The 13,000-nt window shown below is 49.0% G+C and overlaps 1 protein-coding gene across 1 annotated transcript; it reads right to left on the reverse strand.

Moving 5' to 3' along the window:
* Window positions 1–1,132: 1,132 nt before the first annotated feature.
* Window positions 1,133–8,893, reverse strand: PGAM1 (phosphoglycerate mutase 1). Its single transcript, XM_084754855.1, has 4 exons — window positions 8,668–8,893; window positions 4,557–4,831; window positions 3,465–3,645; window positions 1,133–2,201 (listed from the first exon to the last, which is right to left on the reverse strand). The coding sequence occupies exons 1-4, from the start codon at window positions 8,804–8,806 to the stop codon at window positions 2,032–2,034; spliced, it is 765 nt and encodes a 254-aa protein (XP_084610981.1). The 5' UTR covers window positions 8,807–8,893; the 3' UTR covers window positions 1,133–2,031.
* Between the last annotated feature and the right edge of the window lie 4,107 nt (window positions 8,894–13,000).

Raw genomic sequence — 13,000 nt, forward strand, 5'->3', positions numbered from 1 at the left:
GGCTCCAGGGACCAAACTCAAGTCATGCTTCCGTGGCAAGGGCCTTCACACACCATGCCATCTTGAGTCCAAAAAAATAAAAAGCTAATATTGATCTTTTTTGTTTACATGCATGTGGAAGTCAGAGGTCAACTTGTCAGTGGGTTTCTTCCTTCCTTTGGGCCCCAGGGATAAAACTTGGGTTGTCAGATTTGGCATTTTCACCTGCTGACACCAGCCCACTTTTGTTTCCCTCATTGAAATTTCTATTATGCCCAATGTGGCACTTGCAATTCTAACATTCAGGAGACTAAGGCAGGAGAAACATAGGTTATGGCCAATCCAGGCTACAACAGCAAAATCCTTAAAAATATTTTTAGTGCCTTAACTATAGGGTCAGCCTTGGGGGCTGGTGGTGGTGGGGGGTTTCTATTGCTGACAAAACACCATGACCAAAAGCAAGTTAGGGAGGTAACGGTCTCTTTGGCTTACACTTCCACACACTGTTCACCATTGAATAAAATGAGGACAGGCGCTTAAACAGAGAAACCTGGGGTTAAGTGATGCAGAGGCCACAGAAAGGTGCTGCTTCCTGGCTTGCTCAGCTTGCTCTCTTACAGAAACCAGGACCACAGCCCAGGGTTGCAGCCACCCACAGGGCCTTCCCACTTTGATCACTAACAATGCTTTGCAGCTGAATCATGGTAAGGCATTTTCTCAACTGTGGTTCCCTCCTTTTAGGTTAACTGGTTTGTGTTGAGTTGACATAAAACTAGCCAGGACTTGCAGTTTGTTGTTTGTTGTGCTGAGGGTCAAGTTAGGGTAAGCACATGCTCTGCAGCTGGGCTTGACCCAACACATTGGCAAAGTCCTAGGAGTCAAGCCCAGCATTAGAAGTAAAGGTCTCTTGTGCCTTGGACCTAGTTTCCCACATTGGTGACACTTGCTAATTGGGTTGGAGGCTCAGTAGTTAATAAGGAAGGCTTCAATCTCAGCACTCAGGAGGCAAAGGCAGGCAGATCCTGGGAGATGGAGGCAGCCAGGTCTGCTGGGCCATCTCTCCAGCACCTATTAATATTCAAACAAGAACTTCGTGAGCACTTCAAATGCATGCTAAGGTGTCCTCAGATCACAGGCATAACACACAAGACAGTTATATTGCACATCACTCCTTTATTATACTGATCTGGAAAGATTTAGTTCTGAACCCACATGGCAGGGTCAAGCAGCTGGAACATGATTCAGACAGTGAAAGACAAAAACTCGGACATGAGCAAGGGGCCCTTCACCTCTACACAAGGCAGCGGGATCCTAACACGGCAAGAGGCATCCTGCCCCTTGAGGACAAGTTTATCCCATTTGATATGAGGAATGGCTTATTTTCTAGTGACCACATAGGACTGTTTCAACTGACACTAGAAACCTCAGAGGGGCTTTTATGTGCTGATATATATATGTATGTACATATATATATTGTACCCTTTTTTTGTAAAAGTAAATGTAACACATAGACTTGACAAGATTGATCCCACCTTCTGGGGACGGCAGCTTCTTTAGGGTCAGAGAGGAGGTGCAATCTTTTACATCACCATGGAAGTTACTCTCACCCTCCACTGGAATGACTAGAGCCCCCAGTTACCTAACTGTGGAAAAGCGCAGGCTGGGCTCTGGGGACATCACTGCAGCTTCTCACCGTTGGTCGTATCACGATACGGTCCCTCTCTGACCGCTCCCTAAGCAGACCCTTCGTAAACAGAGGACTAAGACAAACTGGAACCACTACCTCTCAGCTCTCCTGGTAAGAGGAGCTGTCCCTGGGTGTGGACCGAGAACCTGCACCCCAGAGGGGCTACTCTGACTGGATTCTATGAAGGGAGTGGGTGCGAGGGATAAAATACTAAAATGAAAATGGGAGCCACGGGTCCCATCTGCAATTACAAGTTAAACTTAAGATCCTAAAGATGTAGTCAGTACAACAGGTGTTGGGGAAGGTGCAGGAGGCAGGAGCAGGCAGGGAGGGTGTTCGTGGGGGAGGAGTCTGCCTGCTCGTCCTCACTTCTTGACCTTGCCCTGAGCGGCCACAGCTTCCATGGCTTTGCGCACGGTCTCCTCGTCTCCCAGGAACTGCATGGGCTTGACGGGCTTCAGGTTCTTGTCCAGCTCATAGACGATGGGGATGCCGGTCGGCAGGTTCAGCTCCATGATGGCCTCTTCCGAGAGACCTAAAAGAGCCACCACGTTCAGCCACAAGACAAGAGCCCACATGCCGCCCTCAGGCAAAGCACGTCAGTGAGAACTGACGACCGTCCTTTCTGACCCAGTGTAAAAGTGAATCCGTTCCCAAGTTGCAGCTCCCAATTACATTTCCTCAAGCCCCTAAAGAGCATAAGAAAGGGGCTGGAGAGAAGACTCAGTGGGTAAGAGCCCTGTTTGCTCTTCCAGAGGTTCTGAGTTCAGTTCTCACCAATGACATGTGGCTCACAACCATCTATACAAGGATTTCATGCCCTCTTCTGGCATGTAGGCGTATATGCAGATAAAGCATTCATAATACATAAAATAAATGTTTTTAAAAAGAGCATAAGAGAGCCAGGTATGGTGGCGCACACCTTTAATCCCAGCACTCAAGGGAGGCAAGAGGCAGGTGGATCACTATAAGTTCAAGGCCAGTCTGGTCTATGGGACAGCCAAGGCTATAAAGAAACCCTGTCTGGGGGTGGGCAGGGGGGGAGTGGGGAGAAGAGCATGAGAAAGTACACAAGACTAAGTGGGCCACCAAAAAACCATAAAAGTTACACTACAGCTTGTGCTCCTCAGACACCCCAAAGTCCCGCCACCTGGGGCTTCATGGGTGACAGCTAAGGTTTAGATGAGTCACGCCGTGACCACAGTTTCAGCTGCTCCTCCTAGAGCAGGTAGGCATGTACAACTTTAATGTATATCCAATCACTTGCACGTGACCGCTCTAAACTGAGTATGGCCCTGCAGTGTCAGAGGCTCACTGTCACAGTTCTGTACCACTTCCTGCTACCTCTGAATCACTTACTATATAGCCCTGGCTGGCCTGGAACTCAAAGTGATTCTCTTGCTCCCTGGTGCTGGTCAGAGACGTAAGCCAGCACATCAGGCTAGCAGACCATATTCTGAAGAAGAAACACATTTTTCTTTAAGTCCATCTGCCTTGTCAGATTTTTTTCCCAGAGTCCTCCTTGCTGCAAAGTCAGTCTGATTGGTGACAGTACTGCTTTATCACCCTTAAGGACTCCTATAAGAAAATGTACATGGGGCTGGAGAGATGGCTCAAAGGTTAAGCCCACTGACTGCTCTTCCGGAGGTCCCGCCTTCAATTCCCGGCGACCACATGGTGGCTCACAACCATCTATAATGTGATCTGATGCCCTCTTCTGGCCTGCAGATGTACATGCAGGCAGAGCACTATATACATAATATTAAATAACTCTTTAAAAAAAAAAAGATGCACATACCCTCCAGATGCTTGACGATGCCCCGAAGGCTGTTGCCGTGGGCAGCAATCAAGACCCTTTTCCCCTCCTTGATCTGGGGGACAATTTCTTCATTCCAGAAAGGCAGTGCTCTGGCAATAGTGTCCTTCAGGCTCTCACAGGAAGGTAGCTGGTCCTCAGTCAGGTCTGCATACCTACGATCCTAAGCAACAAAGACTTGTTTCAAAGTTGCCAGTTATTCCCAGTTGATTCTATAAAGAACTGTGTGTATCAATTCTGCCTAGTTCAGCTCTTTGGGGATTAAGGGATTCATGAAGGTCTCTCAAGGGTCCAGAATACAGCTGAGAACTTAAGGGAAAAAAATATATACATATGCATACATACATACATACATACATACATACATACATACATACACATCTCAGTGGTCATCATCCTGCAACCCTATTCCCTATTCCTCAATCCAAAACACAAGGACCTTAGAAAGTGGGGGAAGGAGCTTAACAAAGGTTTCCCAATTCACTTTAGTTTGCAGTTGGTTTAGGAGGCTGGAGATGGTTTTGAAAATATGGCAGTAAAGATGTGAAGAAGGCGTGCCTCTCAGATACCTAACATTGACTTCCAGCTAAATGCTGTAACAAGTGAAGGCTATTGGGCTGGAGAGATGGCTCAGTGAGTAAGAGCACCGCCTGCTCTTCCAAAGGTCCTGAGTTCGATCCCCAGTGACCACATGGTGGCTCACAGCCATCTATAATGTAATGAGATGTGACGCCCTCTTCTGGCCTGAAGGTATACATGCAGGCAGAACACTGTATACATAATAAATAAATAAATCTTTAAAAAAAAAAAAAAACAAGTGAAGGCTTATGACAGTGGGCAGACACATGTAAGAGGCCTGCAGATGGCTCAGCAGTTAAGAGCACCTGCTGCTCTTCTGGAGGAACTGGATTTGGTTGTCAGCACTCATATGGAGGCTCACAACCACCTCTAGCTCCAGCTCCAGAGGCTCTGCCGTGTTCTGATTTTCAAAGGCACCAGGCACAGGTGGGGCACACAGAAATATATGCAGGAAAACACCTATACACATGAATTTGGAAAGCGATTTCACCCTACCTTGCTGATGTTGCTGTAGAAGGGGTGATCCGGCTCCATCGGGGGCGGAGGGACGTCGTAAGATCGCCTCCAGATCTTCACCTGTGCCTCGCCGTGCTTGGCGGCAGTTTCTGCTTTGTTCAGACCAGTCAGACCCCCGTAGTGTCGCTCATTGAGGCGCCAGGTCCTGACCACTGGCAGCCACATCTGGTCAATGGCATCCAGGACTGTCCAGAGGGTCCTGATTGCTCTCTTCTGGACGGAGGTGAAGCAGATGTCAAATTCATAGCCAGCATCTATAAATTAAGAAGTGCCAAGTGAGCCAGGTACATAGCGAGTTCTAGGACAGCCCCAGCTACAGAGTCCTTGTCTCAAAGAGGAAAAACAAATGCCAAGTGAGAAGTTAACAAGGCCTAACCTGAGCTACAACTGTTTTATACAGGGGGAAACTAACCAGGCGAGGTGTAGTGGCACATACCTTTAATCCCAGTATGAAGAAGGCAAAGGCAGCTGATCTGTGAGGTGGAGGCCAGCCCAGGCTACTTAGTTCCAGACCAGTCATGGATGGTGAGACCCTGTCTGGGGGGTCGGAGAGGACCCACCTGACAAAGTATTTATTATCCTTGCATCCTGAGGGCAAATTTTGTTAACTTATTACAGATAACAGTACACCTCCAAAAATTCCTAACTGTATTGTAACCAACTAACCCAAGGCCTGTACAGCTTAGTCTAACCCCTAGAATGTTACACCTAAATGCATTTTGATTGGTTCAATACCTAGAACCCACATGGTGGAAGGAGAGCGCTGAGCACAAGTTCTCCTGACCTCCACACATGCACCTCTTGGCGTGCACATGTGTACAAGCCTGTGCTTGCACACACACAATAAATGAATGAGCTCAATCTTTTTTCTGGTTTTACTTTTGGTTTTTCAAGACAGGGTTTCTCGGTGTAGCCTTGGCTGTACTAGACTCACTTTGTAGACCAGTCTGGCCTCAAACTCAGAGATCCGCCTGCCTCTGCCTCCTGAGTGCTGGGATTAAAGGTGTATACCAGCACCACCCAGCTGGTTTAAAATTTTTGAAAAAGATCACAAAAACTTGGGAGCTGTAAAGTCATAGCTAACCTTTCTAGATGGCTCATCCCTGGTCCCACACCAAACTGATTCAGTCTTCACTAGACTCCTATGAAGTTACAATCCTCTCAGCCCATCTTTACCAGATTAGGAAAATAAAGCCAGCAGCTGGGCACACTTTTTCGAGTTTTCAGTTTTTCGAGACAGCTTCCCAGCTCAGTAGACAGAGCCAAGGGGGTCTCAGTTCAATGCTTGTCTTTAAATTTTTGAGTTACGGGGCTGGAAAGATGGCTCAGCAGTTAAGAGCACTAACTGCTCTTCCAGGGGACTTGGGTTCAAGACCCACCAGGACCCACCTGACAACTCACAACTGTAACTCCAACAGCTGACACGCTCATACAGACATACATGCTGGCTAAACACTAATGCACATGTAAATAAATTATTTTTTAAAAAATTTTTTTAATTAAGGAGCTATCCCTTTTCTTATGCCAAGACACACTGCTGTTTTCTCCAGCCCACAAGGCCCTCTTCAAAATTAACCACAAAGTTTTCTGGGCATTGCTTCATGTTGAGACCAGCAACAGTAATAAAATGTGAAGGCAAGTTTCCTGCTAGTCATTCAACTGACAATGAGGCCACTGAGACCAACTACTGGGGGGAGGGGGGGAAGATTAGTACCAGGAAAACCACCACCAGCCACAAGAGAAGTCGGGTCTCATCCCAGCCTCTGGACTACTGACTCCCATCACATCCTTTACCACCTCCTTAACCAGAAGATGAAGAATTGCACCCCAACAAAAGGCTGAGTCACTGAGAATACCCACAGAAGAAGCCTCAGCTCCCAGGATGATGCTACCGGCTGCTGCACTGCAATTACTTCCTCTTGCAACACGGCCTCTCCCTGTCTCACTTTAGACACAAAAGCAGCCCCTAAGGCTGAAGTGGTCCCCACTTAGGACCCTGGCAAGAATGCCACAGGATCAGATGCATAAAGACATTTCCATTAATCCAAAGCATAGCTAGGGGTACAGGAGACGTGGACATGCCGTGTGGATTCTCCCTGCGGGGGTCCCCTCCTTCCTCGGCCTAAGGCTGCCAGGAGAAAGTCTCACTAGCTTCCTTCTGAAATCAGACTTAAGAAAAGGAACACTGGTGAAACTATACACTTAGGCCGTCATGTTACTGTATCGTCCACGGTCCTTGTCTTCATTCAGCTTTTTTTGGTTTTCTTTTTTAATATATATTTTATTTCATTTATGTGTGCTGGTGTGAGGGTGTCAGATCTTAGAGTCAAAGACAGTTGTGAGCTGCCATGCGGGTGCTGGGAATTGAACACCCCTTCTTTTTGGTTTTTTGAGACAGGCTTTCTCTGTGTAGCCTTGGCTGTCCTGGACTCAATATGTAGACCAGGCTGGCCTCGAACTCACTTCGATCTGCCTGCCTCTGCCTCCCGAGTGCTGAGATTAAAGACGTGCGCCACCACGCCCAGCACCTTCCTTCATCTTTTAATTATCTGTGATACCTTTGGGAGACACTCTCGGCTCCCTGGGTGCTGAAAAGATTACAGGTATTGCAGCACCATGTATGGTCTCCCGTGTGATTTTCTAAAACCTAGTGCTACAATATTTAAGGCTGAAATGGGTCTTATTATTTTCCAGTGATGACAAGTTCAACATACAATCATCCGAGAAAAGAGGCAGTCCTGAGCTAGACAGCAGCAAACTACCACAGGCCTCTATAGTACCTCACGCCACAGAGCTAAAGAAAATGGCTTCCTTTACCAGCACTTTCCTCTCTGTAGTCTCTCCCACATAGGCTACCCACCTCAAAGCATCCTCATTTCCTTGCATCAGAACTTCCTGTTCACATCTCCCTTCATTTGAAAAGGGGGCAACCAAAACACACAAGATCACTGCCAGGAGGCATCAGCAACCCTCTTCCCAGGCTGCTTCTATGAGCAAGTTAGAAAGATGCAGGACAGGATCTGCCCTAATGGCCAGGAGCACCTCCTCTCCCCAGGGATTCTCCTGGCTGCAGGATTTGCATATTAGCATTCCAAAATCACTAAGCACGCATTCGCAAAGGCAAGCCTTATCTCCTGGAAGCGTCCACCCTTTGCCCAGCTTCTGTCCTTGGCCAGTAGCCTGCCAGTTCCTCACACTTGTTACTCCACCCAGAAATGGGGCAAGGACACTGGCTTAGAACTAAGTAGGTATGACCTTGGACAAGTCTTTCCAGTCACTTTCCTAAACTCTAAAAAGGGGATAGAGTTGAAAAAGGAAGGAAATAGGGCCGGTCGTGGTGGCGCACGCCTTTAATCCCAGCACTCGGGAAGCTGAGGCAGGTGGATCACTGTGAGTTCGAGGCCAGCCTGGTCTACAAAGTGAGTCCAGGACAGCCAAGGGTACACAGAGAAACCCTGCCTCGAAAAACAAAACAAAACAGAAAAAGAAGAAAATAAAACCTGCCTGTTTTATAGGGCTGTAGAGAGCATCAACTCAAATCACCCACTCACATCTCTGGATTTGTTTTGGACACAGTACTGTGGTATACTACTGAGCTACAAAGCTCTCAGTAGCACCCGGGTTTCCAGGTATCCCGAAGGCCAGACATCCCCACCTAGCACCACCCCCATCCTCATCCCCACCCCCACTGCACAGGACGAGCTCATGGCCTGCCGCTTCGCCATAATCCGCAGGAGCCTCGTGGATAAACTTGGGTGCAGCCCCTAATGTCACGGGGCATCCTCCGCCAGCCGCCCTAGGTCCTCGTGGTACCCTAAAGGGTCCTAAACGCCACAGGTGGGAGCTGCTCAGACTAGAAAGGTAGAATTTCGCCTAGCAGCGTCGGCGCCCTCTTTTCGGCCAGCCCCTCACACTACAACCGGGGTGACCTTGACAAGCGGGCGCCTCATCCTGCGCTCATCTCCCCAGCTGCAAACTCAACTGGAGAGGCCGCCCGAGGTGGCCGATTGTGGAGAGGGCCCGGGGGCTCAGGCGGCCTCCTGGAGAGTGCGGGCCCTGCTCGCGACACCGCGCTTTTCCCCACTCGTACCTCGCAACGCCTGCCCTCCACGCTTCGCCTCCTCGTGGCCCGCCGGGCTCAGGTCGGCGTCGTACCAGCCGCTGAAGCGGTTCTCCAGGTTCCAGGCGCTCTCGCCATGCCGGATCAGCACCAGCTTGTAGGCAGCCATGGCGACAGGCAGGCGATGCGGTAGCAACTGAGGATCGCTGAGATTCCGCTCGCAGCCCGCCCCCCGGCCGCGCCTGCGCACTCGTGCTCCTCCGCCCAGCTCCCGCGCACTTTCTTCCCGAAATCTTTCCACTCGCTCTACAGACCTCCGCCCACCAGGTGTGCGCATGCGCCTCAAGCAAGTTCCGCGGCCCGCGAAGCGGGAGGTGTAGTGCTCCCGGGGCGACAGTGCGCATGCGTTGTAAGTAGCGGTACCCGCGTGCGCCGCAGCAGTCACGGAGCGCACGTAAGCAGGGAGGGCGGAGGATCCCGGTAGCAAGCTTGAGGCCCAGGACGCCTGCCGCTCGGTGCTTCCTCCTTAGGCACGGTCGCTTACCCTTTGAACAGCTCTTTGTTTTGGCCAGGCCACAGTCCCATCCCTGCGCATTCGAATGTACACTCTTTCCCTCTTAATTTTAACTTCTTCGGGCAGATCACGGAACCTCTCAGCATCACTTGTAAAAGTGGTACCTGTCTGCCAGAAAGTGCTCTATGAACGTAAACATGCGTGGCTGCTGTTTCCCTTCAGTGTAACACTGTTCCCTGTCTTTATTTGATGTTTTCGAGACAAAGTTTCTCTGTCCAGGAACTAGACCAATTTGGCCTAGAACTCAGAGATCGGCTGCCTCTGCCTCCGAAGTGCTAGGATTAAAGGCATTCGCCATCACTCTAGTCAGAATAATGTTCTCTATATTCCTTTTTTCGCGTAAAGAACTTTCTTGCTGGTTCTGCAGCCTCGACAGTGTTGAAGCTGCCTTCTAGGTCTCCAGGTGCAAGCCTGAAGCTTGTCCTAAGGAAAAGCAAAGGTTAGGCCCTTATAACATTTCAGAAAGGGATGAATCCTAGTTTCTGTCCCTCCTCACCTCGATTAGTAGTATCCACTTGACAGGACCAATTCTCCTAGGCTGTAGTTTTTTGTTTGGTTGGTTGGTTGGTTCGGTTTTTTGGTTTTTTGAGACAAGGTCTTTCTGTTACCTTGGCTGTCCTGGACCAGGCTGGCCTCGAACTCACAGTGATCCGCCTGCCTCTGCCTCCCGGGTGTTGGGGTTAAAGGGCATGCGCCACCACACCTGGCCAGGCTGTGGTCTCTTAGTTTATTTCCATTTAAACTCTTCATGAGCATTAAACATTAGCCAGGCGGTGGCCTATCACTAAGAATCGAGCTGGTCTCCTGAATTCCTGTCGGAGAGCAAAACCCACATTGAAACAGCTGACAACACAACTGAGCCATGTTCTGTATTTTTGTCATAGAGCCAAGAAAAGTTTTAACATGAAGTGATTGAGTACCTACGTCAAACTATGGAGCCTTGTTAGTGCTTTATAAATAATAACTCTTTTATTGTTTGCTTTATTCTTTTTTCCCTTTGTCCTTACACACACACACACACACACACACACACACACACTTTTTTTTTTTTTGGTTTTTTGAGACAGAGCTTCTCTGTGTAGGCCTGGAACTCACTCTATAGATCAGGCTAGGCTCAAACTCAGAGATCTGCCTGCCTCTGCCTCCCAAGTACTGGTATTAAAGATGTATGCTACTGCCGGGCGGTGGTGGCACATGCCCTTAATCCCAGCACTTGGGAGGCAGAGGCAGGCGGATCGCTGTGAGTTCGAGGCCAGCCTGGTCTACAAAGTGAGTCCAGGACTGCAAAGGCTACACAGAAAAACCCTGTCTCGAAAAACAAAACAAAACAAACAAACAAAAAAGATGTATGCCACCAGGCTCAACTTTTCTATTTTCAAAATAGCCTGTGAAGCCGGTATCTTTGCCCCCTCTTACAGCACAGATGAGAGCACAGGATAGACCACGAAGGTTACAGAGACCAGGAGTCCAAACCTCACCCAGCTAGCCTGAAGGCCATGCTCCTATGCTTTCTGTGCCTTCCACAGTCATGTTGCATCTTAGGCATCTGTTGACCTTAATGTGGGGTTAAAAATCTGATTCACAACTTGCCTTTGAATCACTACGTAGACCAGACCAGCCTTGAATCCATAGAGATCCTCCTGGCCCTGCCTTCCAAGTGCTGGGATTAAAGGTGTGAGCCACTGTTCCACTTTTTACTGTAGTCCTCAGCTGAACTGCAGAATCTCCCCGCCTTATCCTTCAAGATAAGCATAATAGGCCTGCATGCACTCCTCCCACTGGCATAGGCAAGAAGATCAGGAGTTCAGGGGCAGTTTCGGCTACAAGATACCCTGTCTTCCCCCCACCCCACCCCCACAAAAAAATAAAAAATCAAAACCTATAGATGAGAAACCAGAACAGAAACACAAACTGTTCAGGAGCCTCCCCTGCGCTTTAACTAGTAGCCACCACCTCCTGCCTGTCACTGGGAGAAGATGGAATTCAGTTTTGGAGCAAACCTGCAGACAGGAGTTCACAGAGCTACACAGCTAGGATTGCCCAAGGGGAGTGTGCACATAGCCTCCGCAGGAAGCCAAAAGTCTTTCAGCAAGTTTTCCTTCTGTGTTCCTTGTTGCCAGACCAGTCCAAGGCTTTCTCAGAGGTCCCAGTGAAAAGTCAAAGGGAACATTAGCTCTGTGTCCATGTCCAGGAGCAGACTTGGCAAGGCCTCCCAGGAGTTATGATTTTGGTTCCTGGGAACCCTCCTTTCTCCCCTGAAGGGCTATGGTTATCAGTTAAGGTAGCTGTGTCTAAGGGATCCTATGCCCCCTGGCAACATTGCTTGTTTTAGCTTTCTGCTGACCTTGGCCCATTTCTCCCCTCCAGACAGTATATATGATGCTGTGGTTTTTTTTGTTTTGTTTTTTTTTTTTGTCGAGACAGGGTTTCTCTGTGTAGCCCTGGCTGTCCTGGACTCTCTCTGTAGACCAAGCTGGCCTGGAACTCACAGAGATCTGCCTGCCTCTGCCTCCCGAGTGCTGGAATTAAAGGCGGGCACCACCACGCGTGGCCTGATGCTATACTTCTTAGTAAACTAGCTTGGCATAAGTCATGAGGTTATGCAAGACCTCGCTGCCCCAGCTATTGGTCTTGTTATTTCTCATCCCCTGCCCTCCCGCCTCTACACCTCACCACTCAGCACCCTATTACTGGAGGCTCCGGCCCACAGCCTTCCTCCCCCAATGCCAGGCCTCCTCTAAATGTTGCTTTTTACACTTGACCTTTAGTTCCTTTGTCTTGGCCCTAATCTATGTCCCCTTTTTTGGCTCCTACCAATTTCTCCTCCTGCCTCAAAAATTTCTAGATTTCTCTGCTCTTACCTAATTAGGATCTTCCGTTCCCCAGCAAGACAGAAGCATGAGAAGCTGCCCTTGGAAGCCTCTTTTCAAATATGTCTCTGATTTGGTTAACCCTGGGACTTACAACGTGTCACTGTCCTTCGCATCTTCGGTTTCCTCATCTAGGAACTAGAGAATAATCACATGTCACTTGCATATAGCACTGCGGGGAGAAATAAATGAGATGACCTGGTGACGCATATGATGGACTCGGTGTTGACTACAGCATTCGGTCCTAAGTGAGATAAATGGTAAATATTATTAACAGTGTGGCCAGGAAAAAACAAAAACGAAAACAAAAACATTAATGAGAACACTTGAGAGCCTCCTTCTAGCAGGATGCTAGGAAGAAGATAAGCCCCTTTAGGGAGATGGAAGCTAAGCAACAGCTCTCTCCTCTCTGTCTCTCTCTCTGTCTCTCTCTCTCTCTCTGTCTCTCTCTCTCTCTCTCTCTCTCTCATGTGTGTCTGTTCTCTCATGTGTGTCTGTGTGTGGCTGAGTGTCTGTGTGTGTGTGTGTGTGTGTGTGTGTGTGTGTGTGTGTGTGTGTCTGGGTGTGAGGCTGAGTGTCTGTGTGTGTGTGTGTCTGGGTGTGTGTGTCTGGGTGTGGCTGAGTGTCCGTGTGTGTTTTGGAGACATGGTCCTGCTGTGTAGCCTGTGCTGGATTTAAACTCCCAGCCTTCTGCTTGAGCTTCCTGAGAGCTGGTATTACAGGATTCCGTACACATGGGCTCCTCTGGCTCAGGCAGCTAGAATTCTCTGGGCAGTAGGCCAAAGGCGTCTGTGCCACCAATGCTGGGGAAGCCTGCCTAGCCAGCCTCTGGGTGGAGCCTCCCTCCTCCTGTGATTCTGGTGAACCCCAGTACCTTCAGTTTCAGCATCGCATTGTATGTATCTGGGATTGGCAGAGG

This window comes from Acomys minous (genome assembly GCF_964271855.1).
Source record: "Acomys minous genome assembly, chromosome: 2".
Taxonomy (NCBI): Eukaryota; Metazoa; Chordata; class Mammalia; order Rodentia; family Muridae; genus Acomys; species Acomys minous.

Excerpts from the sequence above, each read along its gene's own strand:
- PGAM1 (XM_084754855.1), bottom strand. The coding sequence starts at position 8,806 with ATGGCTGCCTACAAGCTGGTGCTGATCCGGCATGGCGAGAGCGCCTGG. Across the intron at positions 3,646-4,556 it reads TCTACAGCAACATCAGCAAG|GATCGTAGGTATGCAGACCT; the intron begins GTAGGGTGAAAT and ends TTTGTTGCTTAG. Across the intron at positions 2,202-3,464 it reads CATCGTCAAGCATCTGGAGG|GTCTCTCGGAAGAGGCCATC; the intron begins GTATGTGCATCT and ends TGGCTCTTTTAG.